The 23,396-nt window shown below is 37.0% G+C and overlaps 1 protein-coding gene across 8 annotated transcripts in view; it reads right to left on the minus strand.

The window, feature by feature from the left end:
* The window catches only part of COBLL1 (cordon-bleu WH2 repeat protein like 1), a 159,865-nt gene that overhangs the window by 54,524 nt on the left and 81,945 nt on the right, over nucleotides 1–23,396 (minus strand). For all 8 annotated transcript variants that reach the window (XM_037143073.2, XM_053665174.1, XM_053665175.1 and 5 more), the window contains one exon: nucleotides 9,386–9,574. In XM_037143073.2, coding sequence (XP_036998968.2) covers nucleotides 9,386–9,574 — 189 coding nt within the window. The remainder of the gene's footprint in view (nucleotides 1–9,385; nucleotides 9,575–23,396) is intronic.

Here is a 23,396-nt window from a genome sequence, read left to right on the forward strand (position 1 = left end):
CAAATTTTCTGGAGCTTTGGACATCCTTACATGGATACTATTGAGCAGTTAAAATACACTGAGTTAGTGGACTAACAAACTAATTTTTTCATTTCATTTCATTTTATTTAATTTCAATTTTAAATAGCCACATGTATTGGCCCCTGTATTGGAGCTAGTAGTTCTAGTGCACTGGTTCTCAAAGTGTGATTCGTGGACCAGTAGCATCAGTGTCACTGGGAACTTGTTATACATGCAAGTTGTCAAGTCCTGGCCTAGTCACCGAGTCAGGAAATCTGGAAGGGCATCGTAGCAATATCTGCTTTGACAAGCTCTCCTGCATGTCTGATATACACCACGGTTTTCAAAATTACAATCTAGAGAGAAAAGGATAAAGGAACAAGCCAAATATATATTATATCAAATAATGATAACTGCTCTGATGACAAGTAAAATAAAGAAGGGTAGAAAACATCCTAAATAGAAAAATAACATTAGAATGAAGACCTTATGGAATGAGGTACCTGGGGAACTATTTCAGACAGAGCTGACAAATGCAAAGGCCCTGAGGCAGGAGTGTGCTCTACAAGTTTAAGGAGAAAACAGAAACCCCTCAGCTGCAGTGAAGACTTGGAATTTTACTGATAGAAAACTACTATAAAGGTCTGAGGAGTGGTCTACTTCACATTTGAAAGGGATCGTATTCAGATTGTTGTAGTCAGAATAGCTGGAGGGAAAAGCTGCAAAGCTGTTGCAAAAATTTAGGTAGGAAACGGTGTTGACTTAAGCTTATTCAGATTCCAGATATATTTTGTAAGGAGCTGATAAGATTAAAAGCCAATACAAGAGGGAAAGTGCACGACCTAGCAAGGGACAGAAGAAGGAACTAGCCAGTGCAAGGAGGCTGGACTACAAAGTAGTGGGGTTGCTAAAAGGACACAGCGGGGACTGAAATTATTCATTGAACTCACTGGCTATTTGATACGCTTACTAACCTGGTGACCCACAGCCCATCACCAAAGTCGTGGTAGATTTAGGAGGAGACACTAAGTCAAGAAAAGAAAGAGAATCTCAAAACTTAAAGACTAAAAATAAGAATCCAAAAATAGTATATAAAGTTGGAGCCAGGGAACCCTTGGGAATTTACAATAATATTATAAAGAGGATTGAACACTCCACAAAAAGTAGGGTAGGGATTCAGGCACATTTTATGTAGATCTTAAAGAGCAGAGTGACCTCAGATGTTATCTGGGTTCCATTTATACCTTCCTCTCTAGGAAGACCACCTTTTACCAATCTTTATTCCCAGGACCTAATATACACTGAGGTCAATGTCACTGAATGAGGAGGAATTTAGAGGAACCAATGATTACTTACTTCTAGGTCACCCTGCTTAACTATGCATGAGTCTAAACACACAGCAGACAATGTATAACTGAGATCTCTGTACACACAGTATCTGGCACACAAAAAGGCAAAGTTGTTAAAAGGAAGTTCATATACTTAAAAAAAACATCCAGTTGTGAAATCTGTGTTCATCTAAGTTAACGCACTTGAATAAGTAGCTTTGTGTCTAAAGCCATGACATCTTTTTTTTAAATTTTATTTATTGATTTTAGAGAAAGGGAGGAAAGAAAAAAGAGAAACATCAATCTGTTGTTCCACTCACCGATGCAATCATTAGCTGCTTCTTACATTTGCCCTGACTGGGGATGGGACCCTCAATCTTGGCTGAACAGGACAACGCTCTAATCCACTGAGCCACCCAGTTAGGGCAAGCCCTGGCATCTTTACAGAGGTGCGAGACAAGCATTAAGTAGGGCTAAGATCTTTTCCAAAAGAGCCTCAGACCAGTTTGAATACTTAAACTATTTCATTGAAACATCAGTATTTGGCACTAAAAACACAGAAGAGATGACCCTGACCTCCGTGATTTGGAGTAGGAATCACCGTATTTTGCCATGTATAACCCACTCCTGTGTAGAGTGCACACACATATTTTTGGCCCAAACTTTCTGGGAAAAAAATCATGCATTTTAATTATTTAATTCAATGTTTTAATTATTTATAAAACCAATTATATTCCAGGGTATTTCTTACATATGGATATCATTATTGCTTTCTAGAATTACATTTTTAATGCATAAGCATAAGTAAAAGAATTAAAAACATTTATATAGATATGGAATTAGTATTACTATGTATAATGTGCACCATTACTTTTCCCTCAAAAATTTGGGCAAAAAAGTGTGCATTATAAGTGGCAAAATATCGTATTTACTGCCATTGCTTATACCAAAACCAACAATTTTGGTTTGTGAATAATTATCTGGAGCTGAGGAACCCAGCAAAAGTTGGCTAACAGATTTGACCATGGGATCACCACAGGAAGGATGCTTGCTTCCTGTTTGCTAAGGTGGAAGCACATGACAGCAATTCACCTGAAACATGAGCCAAAATATTTAACGTTGAAAAGGACTGGCTGAACTTGGTCATCACTTACTTCCTCATTCAGCTAAGAGATAGGTTCTTCCTTCTCTATACCATTATATCACTTTGAATTTTGATTTATTATATTACTTTACTGAGTCTTCTTTGCATTAATATTATTTACTTTTTTTGGAAAGTAATAATTTCTGGGAGACAGATTTTTTTAAGACTCTTTAAAAAATCTTTTTTGAAATAGAGAAATCCCTGAGATTCTCCACTTCCTTTTAGAAATAAATAACAAGTGCTTGTATTAATTTCATGTCTATTATCTCTCTGAGTCCACAACCACCACAAAAGCTACTTCCACTTAATGAATGAAAAAAACAAATTGAGGTTAGAGATATTACATGACCAGATGATGAAAAGCATACATAGAACTAGGGAGCAGTCAAAATTAGAATGTCCTGATTCCTAAAACTATACTCCTCCAGATATAATTTAGCTTTACGGTACCACAAGTCAGGATGCAGGAAGGGACAGGTAGAGGGTTTGCGAAAGGCTATCTGCCACAATTTTACTCCATAGATTGACAACATCACTAAATTAGCCCCCAAATCTACTGGTGATGCTTTCTGCATTTGTGACACACACCAGGGGTAATCTCGTCCTACTTTTGGTACCTGCTACTTAAGACAAGACTTCCACTTCTGTGCTGTAAAGATCCCGTTGGGTATCAAAAATGCAGGTCATGGTTCCCCAAAGAACTTGCAGATTAGCAAGATGTGCAAACATCTGCCTCAATGAATTCCTAAACCCTGGATGTGTTCCAACAAAGTCACTTACCAAGAGGGTGGCTATGTAATTAATCATTCAATCTGGGACACCTGAGAGTGAAAGGAGGCACTATTAATAATTACTCTGGGATAATAGGCACAAATAGGGACTGTCATAGGAGAAAAAGGAAGTATGATGATATGTACATGTCATGAATACATGAATTTTGAGCATCTGATAAGGGATTGAAGTCTACGAATAAGATTATTCCTTATCATAAATCTTTAAATCTGCCCCTGTATCTAATAAAATATTTTACACTCTTTCAATAAATTCTCAAAACAGTTGAGTTGAATTGATTCTATTTGTCCCTTATAAATGCATACTGACAAACTAATTAGACGTACCAATGATAGTATTGGGACTTTTTGAATGTTCTCTATTGTTACTGATGTTTATCCATTTTATTAGTAATGAGTTCATGAGCTGTTAAACAAAAATGACCCACATTGTTCTAGTCTTCTCTTGCTATTTTTCATAGCCGACTTTTCTCCAGTAGGTGGCACTACACTCCACATAAAACGTGCCTGAGCTCTATCTGCCCCAAGAGCAGGTCAAAATCTTGGATTTGGCTCAACTCTGCTGTAAACTGGTGCCACTGGACAGGCGAATCAGGCCACAGATCATGTGAAACATGCTTCTGGGTGATTTTACAGGCAAAGGCCAGAGAGCTAAGGAGTCTTGCTTGAAGTCACAGAGCAAAATATGGAGTCAACCACGGCCTGGAATTTCTAACTTCCATTTCTGTGCTTTCTTTATTTGTGTTTTCATCCACAGCATCTCAGATTTGCCCAAAGTGAAACAAATTCCTCTTGTATGAGAGTTAAAGAGGGAAACCTCCTCCTGTAGTACATGGTGTGGAGTCTGCTCCTCCCTCTTGTAGGAGAGAGAGTACTGGTACGGCCATGAATGCCCTCCTATAGGTTAGCAGAGGAGGTTAATGTCAATCTTTTACCAAGCTTCCCAAATTAAAAGTTATTTAAAATTGTCCAGGAGGGCAAAAAAAGAGGAAAAAGGAACACAGAATTATTCAGTGAGGAATAATCACATACTGGGCAAAACCTGACTATAAGATAAGGACCCAAACTGATATAAAAAAAGCACCCACATATTTCTTCACTCTCTGTAGTGTTTATAACTGTTTAGCTTATAATCTCTTTCTCATTAACAATTAACTTCTCAGGTACTGGTAGACACCAGCCCCTATACTACTGCATAGCGTTTTCTGAGGCGGAAGTATGATGATATACTTCATACTTATGAAGTATGATGGGGGGCAGCCCCTAAGCAGCTTGTCTTTAACAACAGTACCCTTTCATGTTCACAGTCAGTAAAGTGCAGAGCTGCTTCATCTGGTGGAAAAGGTCCTTTACCAGCAACACACACACAGATATGCATACATCTATACTTATCTATCTATAAATACACACACATGTATACATAGGCATATGTATACCTATACTACAGTATGCCGTTTGCATAAATAAAATATTTTAATCCCTCCTTCCTTCAATTCAATCTTCCCTGAGCTCAGAACACACAGAAATGCCCAAGAGTTTTTAGGCAGGTGCTGAAGCAACCCTCACAGGGTTGCAGAGGCAACACAGCAGGCCTGGGGTGGCTTTGGTCATTAAAGCAGTAGCATCACTGAGCTCTGGTACTGAAAGATTAGTAAACCAGCAGAAGACTACCAACCTCATTCAAGATCACAAGATTTTAGTTTTCCCCTGAGCATAAAGTCTATCACCACTTCCAACCTTACTGTGTTCCCTAATCTGCATAAGTTCTTTGGTTAAAAAAAAAAATCAATGTACAAATAAGAGCATTCTTCTGCAGATAATGCTGGGCATTCACATTCTCACAAACGAAACATTCTGAGCATATCTCCGCGTGAGTTACACAAGATGACGTGGGAACGTTCTAGAAATTTTCCCCAGGAATACATTTTGAAAAAAATTTTTCTAAAATATTAAATAAATAAATAAATCTTCTAAATATTTATTTTAGTTTAGTATTGATATTATTCTTCAAAGGAAATGCATAGAAATAGTACTATCAAAAATAAATATAACATACAAGGAATATTTAAACAAATTTAGAAAGGATGGTCTCAAAAATTATATTAGAGACCCTTCACAGTGACATATGGAACCCTTATTAAAGAGAACCTTATGCGCTTAAACTTACTTAAAATCACTCTTCCCACCCTGACTGGTGTGCTCAGTGGGTTGAGTGTCATCCTGCAAACCGAAAGGTGGCCAGTTCAATTCCCAGTCAGAGCACATGCCTGGTTTGTGGGCCAGGTCCCTGGTTGGGGGCATGTGAGAGGTAGCTAGCTGATTGATGATTCTGTCTTATCAATGTTTCTCTTCCACTCTTTCTCCCTCCCTTCCTCTTCTCTAAAAATACATATATAAAATATAAATAAAATAAAATCACTCTTCCCTAGTTCCCTCCCCTTGTATCATACTATTAAATCTTCTGTTTATAGTTTTAAAAAAGCATGCAGGAATTTAAATTACAATCTATGTCATGGGGCTGAATATTTGATAGCTAACATTTTTTAGAAATAGAATATATTTATCTATTTGAACATTTCGGTTGTTGTTATCATTAAACATTGAAGGTTTCTTTTTTTATTGAAAGGTTTTCAACTTTTTTTAAAAAAAGATTTTATTACTTTATCTTTAGAGGGAAAGGGAAGGACAGAGGGAGTGAAATATCAATGTATGGTTGCCTCTTGTGCATCCCCTGCTGGGAACTGGTCTGCAACCCAGGCATTTGGCCAGACTGGGAATCGAACCATGAACCTTTGGTTCATAGGCCCACACTCAGCCCACTGAGCTACACCAGCCAGGGCCATTGAGGTTTTTTTTTTTTAATGGACTAGGAGTAGCTGCAACATGAAAGATACCCCAAATCACAATCTTAAGATATCCCAAACTGCATTCTAAAATATCTACAATCACTAAGAAATCCAGAATCAAACTTCTAAGATAGTTGAAACTACACAACCATTTTTAATCATAAACAACATTAAAAAAATTAGCCATCATGTTTGCAAGCTGAGTCATTGCTGAATTATGGAACCACTAGGAACTAAGTCCCTAAATCAAACCGCTTCGTAAAAGCACTGACGTAGCGCTTGCTTTGGCAGCACGCCCCTGCGCAAGGACGGCACGTAAATGTCTAATTACAAGGTTGCACGCCCGAAAGAAACAGAACATTGTACATCAACTGTAATTCAAAAATAAAAATATTTTTATAAAACACTGATATGAAACAAATTCTGCTCTCAGAAAAAAAATTTTAACCCTAAATAAAATTTAAAAAGCAATCAGAATTTGGGGTATTCCCATTTGGGGTCATCTTTGTCTTACTCTCTACCTGGAGAGAAAATATCTTTGTTTAGAATATCTCTTCAAAGCACACCATTTAAGTTGCTGCCTCTGTCTACGTATAAAGGATTAGGGAAACAGTATTTATTAGAGTGAATTTATTAAATGGAATTACATGGCACAAATATGTGCTATGCACTGTGCAGAAAGGTAATGATGCCACATGGATCTCACAGTTTATTCAAGAAGACATGACATACATATAAATTACAGGGTAGGGCAATATATGATAACTGTCAATACTGTAAAGTGTCAAAAAGGGTGTGGAAGTCATAGTAAACAGTTCATTCCAGAGAGATCAGTGGGCCTTTATATAAAAGTGTCAGTTGAGCTACATAAACTAACTGGAGAAAATGTGGGTGGCAAGGTATTTATTCCACATGGAAAAACTTTCATAAATGTGTAAAGGTAGAAAAAGTAGAGTATCAGTAGAACTAAAAAGTGATGAGACTGAAGTTCAAGATATTCAAAGGGGAAAAGCCTACTTAATTTTGGAGTAGAAAATAAGGTGTCCCAGGATCCAGGCTTGGTAGACTGGACTTTCTTAATTTGGTACTGACTTGCTATCTCTGTGGGGGCGGAGGGAGGGGGTTGTTTGTTGGTTGGTTGGTTGGTGGGGTTTTTTTTGGTTTTCTGTTTTTATAATCAAAGATAGTGCCACCAACCGAGTGGTGTTTTAGGTCAACCTGAGAGTAGAGTGTAAATAGAGAGAACTCAGGGTTAAAGAAAGAAGTTAATAGAAAGTGAAAGATGCCAGCATGTGCCAGGCACTGATAGTATTTCATTTAATCCTAACAACAATTCAGTTATAAAGCATTTTTAGATAAGAAAACTGAGGCAATTCAACAAGATCTGGCAGCCCGGAAACAAAGAGCTGATTGATGGGGGTTATTCAGGTTTAGGAAAACCTGGGGTCCTTGTAAGTACAAATGCTCTGGGAATGATTAATGCAGAGTCCAAGTTACAGAAGGAGAAAAATGCCACAACCTGAAAGCAGTCATAAATTAGACCTAATAAGGAGAAAGAAGAACAAATCCACCTAAGAGGACAAAGTGGATAAGCTAGATATGTTGTGTTCAAAGAGGGACACTTGAATCCCAGTAATGGGACAGAAGTAAACAACTGATGTAGGTTCCCAGGGTTCAAGAATCAGAAGAGAAGTTAGCTTGGGGTAACATGAAAACTCTACAATAATTACAATGGTAGATAGGATAGAGAAGAAAACCACGATTCTAATACTGAAGTCACTGAAGTTAAAAAAAAAAAAATCTAGAGAACTTCAGGAGGCTGATGGCAGAGAAGAGGGTGATAGGAACTCATGAGTGGTGCACCAAGTAAGAAATTTTGGAGTACTGATAATGAAACTACGGCTACCTGTCAGCCTCAGTGAGGAACTAAGAAACATGTTGACAATTTTTTTTTAATGTACTTTTAACTGGAGAAAAAAAAGGAGAAATTGCCTCTACAACCCCAGCCATATCCATTGTCATTATCTTAAAACTAGGGTAATGGTATTATATCAAGGACTGAAGATAATGGCCTTTGTCTCTAACTTACAAGATTCCTTCCTCACCCAGAAGAGACACCACCCAGGTGACTGCCGGTATCTGAGGTCAAAACTCACCCAAGACAGTCACAGGTTTCTCAGCCTCCTAAACATGGTTCAATGTGTGATTTCCAAAACTATTTTTAATAAAAAATAAATGGCAAAATGCAACTTACATTTAATGAGAAGTTAATACACAACACTAAATACTGTTTGCTGAATGTTGAACTTTTCTATATTCATGTACTTTCAATAATTTGTAAAGTTACACATAATCTTTATAAAGTTTAAGTTTATAGTTAATGAGTTCTCCTAGTTAAAACCACATTGTAAGAATGCATTACCCAACATGTGTGTGATGTGTGTGACTTATTCTTTTGGCTTACACACACACACACACACACACACACACACACACACTATACAAAGGTCAAAACAGCTTAAGTTTCTAAAGCAGGATTCCTGATAACAAACGAGTAGTTGAAGGTGAAAACGTGGAACAAGACCAAGCACAAAACTCATGTAAGTTTCCACTTGAAAATGAAGTGGAAAATTACATTTGGTTTTACTCCATTTTTCCAATTTTTACATAGGTATTAAAAATATCAGTCTCCTAAATCACAACTTCACTTTTTGCTGGCTTAAAGTTTAATTTTATATGTCTAGTAAACCTATACACCTTTTTGGTAAGTTAATTAAATCATTTAGTGGTGTAAGAAAAATCCTGCTTGCTTCACAGATAAATTTATCTGTTTTGATAAATAAGAGAGCATTACATTTTAAGAGCAGTTCACAACTTCAGCAAAATCAAACTCAGGGAAGTAGCTTAAAAGAAAAAGAGTAATTTGGGGAGGAAGAGCAGGGGCCTACTTTTCTGAGTTTCCTTTACAATATCAACATAATTGATGACTGCCCCTCTGGGAAAGGTTATTTGTTAAAAACTTATTAAGTGAATAACAAATATAAAATAGTTCTAAATTTTAAAAGTCACTTGTCTGGGATTGTGGAATCCATAGTATTGATATTCAACCATTGTTAGAAAAATTTTAATAACTTTCAGCATTTATTTTTTTAATTGATAGCCAAACTGAGGGATGAATAAAGTATTCTGTTGAGGAAAATAAATGTATAAATATACAACAGAGGGTTTCATTGATGGCAGAAAGGAAGTCGTAGTATTTTATTCACTCCACCATACCTTCCATGAACAGTCGTGGATTTGATAATATCTCCAGGCAGAACCACTGAGAGCTGGATGTCTTTATCTATCATGCTTTCTTTCTGTTCCATGATGACAGCAGAGGATTCTACAGAATCATCCACTGAAGAGGCATCAAGGTTTTTGGTCTCAGCTGGAGGAAGGGGTGCCTTAGCTTTCAGTTTTCGTCTAAAATAAAAACAAAAGGCAAAAAATGAACAATGAAATCAAGGAATTCTTTTTTGCCTTTTTTTTATCAGCACATTTTTTGTTTGTTTTCAACAATATGCCTTCATTACTTGGTAATAAAAGAAATATGATAACAAAGAGGTCTGATATTTGCCTCCATTGAGTTGAATTAATGTGTGATCACTATAGCAAAGCAAAAGTATAACATTTTCTTTGATGAGATAAGTTATGGAGGTAAGTATCTCATTCCCATACTTTATAATAGCTCTCACCTCTGTGCCTTTCATTCTACTTGTTTCCATTCTAGTGTCTTCTACCTCTCTGTCCATGTAAACCCAACCTACCCTTCAAAGTCGAGGTGAAAGTACCCCTCTCCCTGCCACTCCTTACATGGTCTCTCCATACATAACACATACAACAGATTCCATAAATGTAACATTTTTGCGGAGGTACAAGTTTCATCTTTCTGCCTACATTTATAACTCCTTACAAGAAAGAAGAATATTATATTCCCCACTGCACTTAGCAATGAACAATAAACTGTAATTGGTTATTTGATATATTTGTTTCAATGAAAAATGTTACAAATAATTTTTCAAGCAAATACATTTCAGTGTCACTTACTAGGACAACCCCTCGAAATATTTATAACAGAAATAGGTAGCGGACATCATGGAAAAATGCACATGGGCCACTTCATTGATTTGATGGGTTAAAAAAATGAAATATAAAAAGAAATATAAAATAAATACAAGTAATGACATATGAGTACTACAAGTTAGAGGTTTTGAAAATGTTACCTTTGTAAAGGCTGACTGCTTTTGTAACAACATATACTAATGCTTTCAAGTCAGAAAAATATAAAATTTAATTCCTCCCTTTTCCCATTTTCTATGCAAAATAAAAATTAAATTAGTAAAATGGCTTCTCTGTAAGTAAATATTTAACATCCAGCTCTTCAGTAGTTTTGAAATTTAAGGTCTCACAAATCCAACCACCTTTATGCACTCAGCATCATGAAAAAAACAATAGCAATGTTCCTATATTTATATTAATTTTCTAAAATAATAGGCCTTTAATTTTTAGGATGATAATTGTAAAGACAGAGTCTGACAGAAGTAACACCTGCTTGAGTGTGGCTGATAGGGTAATAGTATGGATGTAAATAATTTATAGTTTGAATTTGAACATTTCGCCTAGAATGTTATATGGGGTAATGTTGTTACGTTACAGAACTACATGCTTCTGATTTTGTAATAAAAAGGGGGTGTTATTAGTCCTAGGCCCTGTATATTTAAATTTAGAAAAGGTTTCTCTTACAATAGTGACAAAGATAAATATTTAAAAGTGTTACAATAAATATAACAAGTTCATAAAACCTATATGAAAAAAACTTTAACCAATTTCAAAACATTTTTAATCTGCAGGAATTGACTGCTCATTGTATTCAATAAACATTCATCCTGTAACAGAAGATCATGTGGCAGATGCAGCTAAACACTGGGAATGTAAAGACAACCTGACCCAGATCCCACCCCTGGAGGGTTTTGTGCCCCCAAAGGACTGATTGATAGATACACAATTATACAAAAAAGTTTGATTATTGCTCTAATACGCGTATGCAGATGATACAGCTCGAGCTCATAGGAAGAGAAACTTTCTCAGGAATCCAGAAATGTTTTACAGATGTGATCATGAGTTGGGTTTTGGGGATTGAATAGAGACTCACAGGAAAAGATAAGAAATAATTGATATTTCAGGCAGAGGAAAGCAGAAAGCAAATGGAGCCACTAGAAAAAGTGATACTTCTTAGAATTGAATAGTTTGGTAAAAATTCTCGAGAAGTCAAAGGAGAAGAGGTATCATTGAATCAACTAAAATGATTTTATAAATAAGAGAATTCAGTAAGTAGGCTTGGTACAAAGTTAATATGCTAAAGTCAATAACCTATGTAAACACAAGCAAAAGCAAGTCAAAGTATAATAAAAACAAAACTAGCTTCTTTTATAATAGCAACAAAATGAAATGTTTTAAGTTGTTGCAATAAACACAACAAGCATTTTATAAAATCTACATGAAGAAAATCTGAAATACCAACTATTCAGCTTCGATCTTTCGACTTCAGATTGGTAAATCCAACAGTGACCTGACAGCTGGACTTGGATGACTAACTCAATTTAACTTCCAGTTCCTCTCCCCAGATTCTCCAAACCAAATCTTTTCCTCTCCAAGTCTTCCCATCTCAGTAAATCACAATTCTTTCTGTTGCTTGAGCCAAAAATCGCCTCTTTCTTACACATACAATGCAACCCATCATAAATTCTGACAGCTCTGGACTGTGTCATAAAGACATCCAGAGTCCACCATCAATCTTGTTCACCAAACACCTCTGTTCAAGCTGCTAACTGGTCTCCCTGAGCCCCGAGTTGTCACATAATATTCTGTCTTCAATGTCTCAGCCTAGCAACTGGCATGATCTTTTTTAAGTTAAAGTCAGATCACTGCTTTTCTTCTACCACCTTCCAAAGTCTTCAAATCTCACCAGAAATAACATCCAGAGTCCAATGTGTCCTTGACCTCTGGCCTCTCCAGTCTTCTCTCTCCCACTTTTCTCCCTAGGCTCCTTGCACTCCAATCTTAGGACTCTCGTGGTCCTTGGAAACACCTACAGCATTCCTGATTCAGGACCGTCTATAGGGTCTTCTCCTGACCTTAAGATAACACCTCTATTGATCTGCTCTACTTTTTGCCCTAGGGCGTATCAGCAACTGACATCCTCATTTATCATATCTCCCTCCATTAGAGTAATTAATTCCATTAGACTAGGGACTTATCTCCACTGTCTTGTGACACATTTACAAATGTATAGAATCTCTGTAATGATGCCTGCCACATTGTAGGCACTCATGCTTACTGAATGAAAGAATCCAGGGAATATTTCCCACAAAGGATGATGTACTTAGGTATGTAATTGAGAAGGAATTTAGTGCTTATCACCAAGGAAGAAAATGAATATTTATATCAGGATTACCCATGTTGAATTTTTAAAATTGATTGACAGTATTTTATTTTTTACAGACAGGAAAGAAAAAAATACATACCAGATTTATTAGAAATGAATAACTGAATTTTTGCTTCGAAAGAGTTCATAAGGCAAGAAAAGAAGCCCAACTGCCACAGGCAGGGAAGTAAAGCATCAGGAACAACTTTGCCACAGTGCACTTGGCTTTCAAAAGGAGTGGCAGTGAAGGAAGCTCTGACAGGTACCTGCTGCTGCCACCATGACCTTCCTGTGGCCTGCCTCCATCATTCAGGGCACCTTCCCATCTCCCAGTGTTGCTCATCCTGGTCTCCGTTTGAATGCCCTCCTCATCTTCAAGAGATTGAGCCACAATTTCTTGGATGTCCTCCCTGTCTACTGCACACCGCAGTGAACTCCTCTGACTCACCGTTTTAATGTTCTCAGTATGTGGGACTATCTTATTTCCTAAGGTTCTTTGAGTCTGTGATGAAAACCCATCTCCAATTACTAAAGATAAGCCTACTTAAAAAAAAAGGAACAAAATACTAGTTGAAATATTATTTACATAGAACTTCTATTAAGAACATTTTAATGTTCCCTAGTATTGCTTTAAATAATAAAGTATTGGTTACCTTTGGTCCTGAAAACTGGAAAGTGTATGTGAATCGGACTGAGATCCTTCCACAATGAACCAGAAAGCCCACAGGGAACATGTAACGTGTAGGTAATTAAATAATGAATACAAAGCAAAAAATGGGTCATCTTGAAGATTCGGAGCCACGAGAACAAGCTTACACTGGCTCCGTGGGGGTGTGGAGGCAGGTATTAGTGCATTTCAAAGAGAAGGAATGTGTGACTCAGTTGTTGAAAGAAAAGTAGAATTTAGACAAGTAGAACCCTATAGGATCAATTATATGCTGGTTCTCAGTTGTGATCAATTTATATGAAAGTTAGGAATGTGTCTCTCTAGTTAAAGTTTTCTGACTACATAGTATAGACTAGTGGAAAAAATACCAGGTAGAGGCCTGGATTTGACCTGAGTCAGAAATAGCTTTAAGACTACGTTAATTTATTTGACATTTTACTCACCAGCAAAGATTTAAACAGACCTTTGACCTACTCACATCCCTCCCACTCTTCTTAGTTTTTGGTTGAAATTCTTTGGAGCAGTAACAAAGTTAAACTAAATGTCACCCAAATTCAAAGACAGAGTGAAAATAACCAGAGGTTATAACCAACCTAATGTGTCAGAAATCCTGGTTCAGAAAAAAAAAAAAAAAAGAAAAAGTAACACATCAACATGCAATAACAGCTATGGTTTACTAGTTTTCATTAATACTTTAAAATCTCAGAAACTGCCATTGATGTCCCTGCACCCCTTTTAAACAAAGCCAGTTCTCTCACCCAAAGGGTTTTCACATCAACTCTTCATCACCAGTGGCCTAGTTTGACTCCCAGCTGCTACTCCTTAGGGGCACCTATCTTTAACAGTAAACAATAGCAAATTCCACACAAGGGTGGGTACAGAGGAGGTTGTACTGAAAGATATTTGAGACTGAAAACTTCTCTAGGTCAGAACAAAAATTCATTCATCGAGCCTTAAAAATAACCAGCCACAGTACATTATAGCGTAAGTAAATCAGTGCTTTACCCATTAAAATGATCTCAACATCACATTCCATTTTCATAATGAAAATTAAGATATAATTTCATATTACACAATAATACATTTAAAATATCAAAACCTAATTTTAATGCAGAATTCGTTTGGCATCCTGCTGTTAATACTGATTGGTTTTGTTTATCATTTGGTTTATGAAGCACTTCAAAATTATTTGTCCGTGCTAATCATTACTCGATCCCTGTCAATATTAACATCTTAAAATACAGAAAAAGGGGGAATAAAGTAACAGAAATCTACTCCAATATCTCTGCTTAGTTTGAAATAAAGCTTCAAATTGTATATGAGGTAAACTTCCATCCTTAATGGACAGCTACTGCAGTCCAATGGGACTGCATATATTTGCTGTATGTAGACAGCATTCTTAGAAATTCATCCAGAGAAGTACTACACAAAAATACAGCTTCAATATTAAAGACAAAGTATAAGAATGGAATTATATATCTTAAAACAATGGTTATTTTAAGCATTACATTTTAATGACCAAAAAGAAATTTAACAGCCACCTTTTCTCAGTATAGACAGAAGACTGTCAAATGGAAGATTCCTTGTGGTAACTGCTGATAAGGCAGTTCTGCAAAATGATTGGCCATGTTCTGATGGTCCCTAACCTGTGTATTTCAACTGCAAAGACCAATTTCTCAAAATAATTTCTTAGGGTTTCTCTGAGTTTTATAAAACAAGAAAAAAATTTATTAAACAAAAATGTACTCTAATGGTGGACATAACATTGTTTTATGTGCCCGAGGCAATGCAGTTAAGAACCAAAGAAGGAGTCACTTTTTTGATGAGCCTAAAAGTTAAACTAGCGTGAACATAATCAATTGACTTTAAAAGATAAGCAATAATGTCAGGCAACAAGGAGGGAACCAAGTCACTATATGACTCTTTCTGTTTTATTTGTTTTTATTATTAACATTCTTACAGATGTGTCCTCATTTCCCTCTCCTCCTTATATGACTCTTGAAAAAGCTTTCTTTTATCCAGGTATCCAATAATCTATGTGTGTTCAAATCTAATCGACAATTATCTACCTAATCTTGGTCACAAAAAGCCCTGTGCACTCTTAACTCTAATACATATTTCCATTCGGTGTACATTTCACCAGCTCCTCTGCTGTCACCCTAGCAATTAAGACATCATCCCCAGCTTAGACTGCTCCAACAGCTTCCTGACTGGTCCTTCTTGTAGCAGTCAGAGTGATCTTTTAAACATGTAAACCAGATCACATCACATCTCTGATCCTTCGATGGCCTCCCAGTGCATTCAAAATAAAGCCCACAGACCCAAGATGGTGGAGGAGTAAGTGGAAGCACTAACATCCTCTTAGGGCCAATCTGGAATTACAACTCAATTAAAGAAAACCCATCCTGAATAACCAACCGAAGACTACCTGGAGAGAAGCCTTCTAACCGACGACTTACAGAAGGAGCCACATCACCGTGACACTGGTAGGAAGTGCGGAAGCATGAGAAGACTGGCTGGGCTCCCAGAGGCAGCAGTGCAAGTTCCGGAGGGGTATTTCAGCAGCCGGGTGGGAGGTTCCCCTGAGAACTGTGAGGTCTAAACTCCAAGCTGGGCTCCCAGGCCTAGAGCACCAGAACCAGGAAAGGAACCCAAATAGCACCCCCTGTGAAAAGCAGCAGGGGTTCTGTCAGGCAGAGAGAGATGGCTTGAGACACAGAGAGCCTCTTAAAGGGCCAAGCACAAAATTTCATTTGCAGCCACTTACCCTGGACTCCCACAAATGGAAGGCGGAGTGGAACAGAGATGCTTATGGAGAGTCTGGGGTTGGTGGCTCTGGGAAGAGAGCTGAAGGAATAGCAACCAGGATCCCTATGCTGAGTCATTCTCTACATTGCAGAAGCCATCTTTCTGGGGCACAGCACTCCCCTCCAAGTGGCATCAGCCTGAGATAAAGCAATAACCTACCCACATGAATCCCTGTCACCAACCTGTGGAGCTAAAACTGGGCTGCTGAAGAATACAGCTGGAGGCTATCTCAGTGATTAAGTCTAATAGCAAAGACAGATCTATGGGTGCTCTGGAAACCCTGAGGTGTTAGCTGACTTTCTCCTCGGCCCAGAGCTCGTAAAACCTGGACTTAATGTTAAGCCAGGTTCTTTCTGCACAAACCCATCCCAGGAGAGGGAGCCACAAGCTGTGCATCACTGCTAAATACAAGCAGGTTGCCCAGGGGCAGTCAGAGGCAGCATCCGACATAGGTCTGCACCAGAATCTTTGCACATCTACCTAATACATAGAAACAAGTACAAAGAAGTAGCCAAAATGGATGACAAAGACACAGGCCCCAAATTAAAGAGCGAAGAACACTCCAGAAGAACTAAATAAAATGGAAGCCAGTAATTTATCAGACAAAAAGTTTAGAGTAATGATTACAAGGATACTCAACACTATGAAAAAAGACATATAAACCATAAAAAAGGACCAGTCAGAAATAGAGTGCAACATATGAAATAAATAATACACTGGAAGAAATGAACAGTAGGTTAGATGAATCAGCGGATCAAATCAGCAATTTGGAAGACAAAGTACAAAAAACACCCAAGCAGAGCAGCAAAAAAAAAAAAAAAAAAAAAAAAAAAAAGGATTTAAAGGAAAAAAGAAGAGAGCTTAAGAAACCTTTGAGACCACGTAAAATGTAATAACAGTGACATTACGAAAATACCATAAGCAGAAAAGAGTAAGCAAGGGATAGAGAACCTATTTGAAGAAATAATGACCAAAAACTTTCCTAATCTGGTGAAGAAAAAAGACACACAAGTCCAGGAAGCACAAAGAGTCCCAAACAAGACAGACCCAAAGAGGCCTATCAAGGCCTACCATCATAATTAAAATGGCAAAGCTTAAAGGCAAGGACTAAAAGCTACAAGAGAATAGCAATTACCTACAAGGAAGCTCCAAGTAGACTGTTATTTGATTTCTCAAACATTTCAAGCCAGAAGAGAGTGGCAGGAAATATTCAAGGTGATGAAAAAGAAGAATCTATAGCCACGACTACATTACCCAGCAAGGCTATCACTTAAAATTGAAGGAGAAATAACTTCCCAGACAAGAACAAGCTAAGTGAGTTTGTAAACACCAACCCAGCACTGCAACAAATGTTAAAGGGCTTACTTGAAGAAAAAAACAGAGAACAAAAAGGAGGAAGAGGGAAAGGAAGAGGAGAAACAGCAGAAAATTGTTAAAAAATGAAATGGCATTAAATATGTAATTACCAAGAATCATCTTAAATGTAAATGGCTTAAATGCACCAACCAAAGGACATAGGGTAGCTGAATGTATAAGAAATAAGACCTATATATATGTTGTCTCTAAAAGATCAACCACAGATCAAAAGATATACCCGGAATAAAGGTATAGAGATGGAAAAAGATATTTCATGCAAATGGAATGGGGGAAAAAGCTGGAATACTGACATTATATCCAACAAAGTAACTTTAAAACCAAGGCTATAGAGTCCTGGCTAATATGACTTAGTGGATTGCCCACCAGCCTGCAAATCAAAGGGTCACTGGTTTCAGGGCACATGCCTGAGTTGCTAGCTTCATCCCTAGCAGGAGGTGGGCGGAGGCAGCCAACTGATGTTTCTCTCACACATCAATGTTACTCTCTTTTTTCCCCTCCCTTCCCCTTTCTCTAAAAGTTAATAAATAAAATCTTTAAAAAATAAAAATGATTAAAAAATTAAATAAAAGCTATAGTAAAAGACAAACAAGGACACTACATAATGATAAAGGGAACAATCCAACAAGAGCATATAACCCTAGAAAACATTTATGCATGCAACATAGGAGCACCTAAGTATGTAAAGCAAATCAGATGGACATAAAGGGAGAGATCAGCATAAATACAGTGGAACCTCAGTACTCTTTGTTAATTGATTCCAAAACACGTGACATGTGCTGAAACTAATGTGTAGCAAGCAAGTGATGAGTGATAAAGCATTTTCTCTTGTGAATAGTACTGAGACTCACACAAATTCTAGCAAGTGTGAGTCCCAAGCAAGTGCCAAGTGCTTACATATTTTTTTCTCATCAAAATGTGATGAGTACAACAAGGCCTGATAAATTCTGACGCTGACAAGTACTGAGGTCTGACTACTCAGACATAGTAAAGGAATTTGAGGCCCCATGGACTTCAGTGGCTAGATCTTCCAGACAGAAAATCAACAAGGAGACAGCTAACCAAATAACACCCTAAGTCAAATGAATTTACTAGATGTCTTCAGAGCATTTCACCCCAAAGCAGCAGAATATACATACTTTTCAAGTTCACATGAAATGTTTTCTAGGACAGACCACATGTTAGGACACAAAACAAGTCTCAATAAATTTAAGAACACTGAAATCATATCACCCACCTTCTCTGACTAAAATGCTATGAAACTAGAAATGAATCACAAGAAGAAAACTGAAAAAAATACACAAAGACATGGAAGCTAAATAATGTTGTTAAACAATGGTTGAGTCAACAATGAGATCAAGAAAGAAATCAAGACATACCTTGAAACAAATGACAATGAAAACACAACAATCCAAAATCTGTGGGACACTGGAAAAGCAGTCCTAGGAGGGAAAATCAGCATTACAGGCCTATCTCAAGAAACAAGAAAAAGCTCAAATAAATAACCTAACTTTACACTTAAAGGAACTTGAAACAGAACAACAAACAAACCCCAAAATGAGTAGAAGGAAGGAAATAATAAAGTTCAGAGCAGAAATAAATGAAATAGAGTCTAAAAAAATGATACAAAAAAATCAATGAATCCACAAGCTGGTTCTTTGAAAAGATTGAGATTGACAAACCTTTAACCAGACTCATCAACTGAAAAGGAGAGAGGGCCCAAATAAATAAAATCCGAAATGAAAGAGGAAAAATAAAAATTGCCACCAAAGAAATACAAAAGAATGTAAGAAAATATTATGAACTACATGCTAACAAATTGGACAACCTGGAGGAAATGGATAAAGTGCTAGAGACATACAATCTTCCAAAACTAAATCAGGAGGAATCAGAGAATCTGAATAGACAGCATACCTCTAGTGAAATTGAAACAGTAATCAAAAAACTCCCAACAAACAAAAGCCCTGGACCGGATGGCTTTATCAGGTGAATTTCACCAAACATTCTGGGAAGAACTAATTCCTCTTCTCAAACTATTTCAAAAAATTCAAGAAGAAGGAAGACTCCCAAACTCATTTTACAAGGCCAGCATTATCCTAATTCCAAAACTAGATAAAGACACTGCAAAGAAAGAAAATTATAGGTTAATATCCCCAAAGAATATAGATGCTAAAATCCTCAACAAAGTGTTAGCAGACAGAATACAATGGTACATCAAAGAGATTATATATACACTATGACCAAGTGGGATTTATTCTGAGAATGTAAGGTTAGTATGACAGTCACAACTCAATAAATGTGATACACCATAAACAAAATGAAGGACAGAAACAACACAATCCTATGAATAGATGCAGAAAAAGCATTTAATAAAATCCAATGCTTGTTTATAATCAAAACTCTCAGCAAAGTGGGAGTAGAGGGAACACACCTAAACATAATAAAGACCATATATGACAAATCCACTGCCAGCATCATACTCAATGGGCAAAAACTACAAGTGTTTTTCTTAAGACAGTGACCAATACAGGGATGTCGACGTTCACCACTCGTATTTAACAGAGTACTGGACATCTTGGCCACAGCAATCAGACAAGAACTAGAAATAAAAGGCATCCAAATCGGAAAGGAAGAAGTAAAACTGTCTTTATTTGCAGATGACATGATACTATACACAGAGAACCTTCATGATTCTACCAAGAAACTATTAGAACTAATAAATGAATTCAATAAAGTTGCAGGACACAAAATTTATATCTGGAAATCAGTTCCATTTTTATATGCCAATAATGAACTAACAGAAAGGGAAATTGAGAAAATCCCATTCACAATTGCTTCAAAAAGGACAAATACCTAGGAATAAATATAACTGAGGATATACAAGGCCTGCACTCAGAAAATTTTAAGACACAGAAGAAAGAAACTGAAGAAGATACAAATAAGTGGAAGCTTATACCATGTTCATTGACAGGAAGAATTAATGTCATTTAAATGTTCATGCTACCCAAAGCAATCTATAGATTCAATGCAATTCCTATCAAGAGTCCAATGATATATTTCACAGAACTAGAACAAATATTTTAAACATTTATATGGAGCCACAAAAGGCCCCACAGAACAACAGCTACCCTGAGAAAGAAGAACGAAGCTGGAGGAAACATGGTACCTAATATTAAACTATAAGACCATATTAATCAAAACAGCACAGTACTGCCATAGATACAAAAACATAGGTCAATGGGACAGAATAGAGAGCCCAGAAATAAACCCATTCCTTTATAGTCAATTAATATTTGAAAGAGGAAGCAAGCACATACAATGTGCTAAAAATAGTTTATTCAATAAATGGTCTTGGGAAAATGGAACAGACACATGAAAAGAGATGAAACTAGACCACCTTCTTACACCCCATGCAACAAAAAATTCAAAATGGATTAAAGACTTATGTATTAGATCCCAAACCATAAAAATCCTGGAAGAAAATATAGGCAGTAAAATCTCAGATAGTGCTTGTAGCAATATTTTACCTGATATATTTTCTCAGGCAAAAGAAACAAAAGACAAAATAAACAAATGGGACTACATCACACAAAAAAGTTTTTCCACAGCAAAGGAAACCATCAACAAAATAAAAAGATAATACACAGAATAAGAGACCATATTTGCCGATACATCCAATAAAGAATATATAAAGAACTTATCAAACTCAACACCAAAAAAACTAACAATACAATTACAAAATGGGCAAAGGACCTGAATAGACACTTTTCCAATAGAAATGAAAAGATGCTCAACATCACTAATCATCAGAGAAATGCAAATTAAAACCACAATGAGATATGACACCAATCAGAATGGCTACCACCAACAAATTAACAAACAAAAAGTGCTGGTAAGGATGTGGAGACAGGGGAATGCTTTTGCATGTCGGTGGGAGTGCAGACTGGGCTAGCCACTGTGTAAAGGAGTAGGGAGATTTCTCAAAAAATTAAAAATGGAACTGCCTTTTGACCCAGTGATCCCACTGCTGGGAGTATATATGAAGAAACACAGAACACTTTTGAAAAAACATAAGCACCCTAGGTTCATTGCAGCATTATTTAGAAAGGTCAAGATATGGAAGCAGCCCAAGTGTCCATCAGTAGTGAGTGTATAAAACAACTATGGGATGTTTACACAGTGGAATACTACTTGGCCACAAAAAAAGAACAAAATTTTGCCCTTTACAAAAGTATGGATGGACCTGGAGAATATTATGCTAAGTGAAATAAGCCAGTCAGAGAAAGACTAATACCATATGATTTATCTCATACATGGAATCTAATGAACAAACTATACCCATATTTTGCCATGTATAATGTGCACTTTTTGCCCAAATTTTTGAGGGAAAATAAGGATGCGCATAAATACATGGGTATAATGATTACATACAATGGGTATAATAATGAGTATTATAATCCCGTGTATAATGATCACAAAATGTGGAAGCACATTATACATGGCAAAATACATAACAAGCAAAATAGAGATAGGCTCATAGATAGAGAATAAGATAACTAAGGGGAGGGGTTGGAGGGTGAAGGGATCGAGAGCAAAAAGGAGAAAGGACTCCTGGACATGGACGACAGGGTGGCAACTACCGGGGACAGAGGTCTAAAGGAGATAAAGGGTCATGGGAAAATACAATAAAAATTGATAGAAAAAAATTTAAAAGAAAACCCAAATTACGTTTCTTGACTTACAAATAAGTTAGCCTGATGTTCTCAAATTGTGATTTCTGAGCAGCAGCTTGGAAACTGTTAAAAATGCAACTTCTCAGGCCCTAAGTAATTAAAAAACCCTAGGGGAGAATCCTACAATCCACATTCCACAACCCTCCATGGGATTCTGATGTACGCTAAAGTCTAAGAAACCACTAGCATCTGCCGACCTCTGCACCTCCCCTCTTACTATTATTCCAACTTCTTGCATAATTCACACTGACATTCTTTCTTCAAATAGATCTGGTCTCTTCACAGCTGAGGAATGTGCACAGCTGTTCCCTTTGCCCAAAATGCTTTTAACAACAGATCTCCAAGTTGTCTGCTCTTTGAGCTCATTTACAGTTCAGATCAAATATTTCCTCCTCATAGAGATATCCTCTAACCACTCAAAAGAAGTGCCACCCATCTCGGCACACCCTTCATATAACCCTGTTTTGTCTGGAACAAAGATTCCATAAATGTGGGACCTGGCCTGCCGCATTCTCTGCTAGTACCTAGAATTAAACAGGTGCATTAGGGTGCTCTGTAAGTGCTTGTTGATTTGACTGAGGGAGGAAGAAAGGGAGGGTTATATCAGTTCCATGAATTCATAGAGCTTGGTGGGCTCTATGAATTTCAAACACTTTTGTAAAATAAACTATTTTGTGACCAGTCAGAAGAATATGAAGTCCAAAGAGGCCCACGTAAGTAAAATATTCAGTACTCAGAAAGATTCTAAATCTTCTCCCTATTTGGGGTGAAAAAAAATGGGACTAGGGATTAAACTGGGACAGACTGACCTGTAGAGTGGAAAGAAACCTCCTAAACTTTGCCCAGATGTTCAGCAACTTCCTCGAGGCCAGGTAACCAATCTGTGGGTCAGAAGTCAGATATCCTGGCTGTAGCTCCCATGCCCACAAGGATCACGATTCATAGGAGGAACAAATAACCTAGTACGGTGTTACATTTTCACTTTTAGAAAGGGAACTTGACTTTCAGGTACATTTGACATAATGTGCCAAATAAAAAGACAGTAGGTATTCTTCACATCAAACTAATCATTATTATATCCTTAGTGCCTTTGTGTCCCCAAAGTGAGTTCAGATAAGGACAAGCATGCATGCAAATTAGCTGTTATCCTATTTTACTATGATATTATCAGCAAAACAACAGCTAACACCCTGAATGCTGACAATGTGTTGGTAACTGTCCTAAGTATTTAACAGGTAC

The sequence above is a fragment of the Artibeus jamaicensis genome, unplaced genomic scaffold, assembly GCF_021234435.1.
Source record: "Artibeus jamaicensis isolate MK-2021 breed Jamaican fruit bat unplaced genomic scaffold, CSHL_Jam_final contig_391, whole genome shotgun sequence".
NCBI lineage: Eukaryota > Metazoa > Chordata > Mammalia > Chiroptera > Phyllostomidae > Artibeus > Artibeus jamaicensis.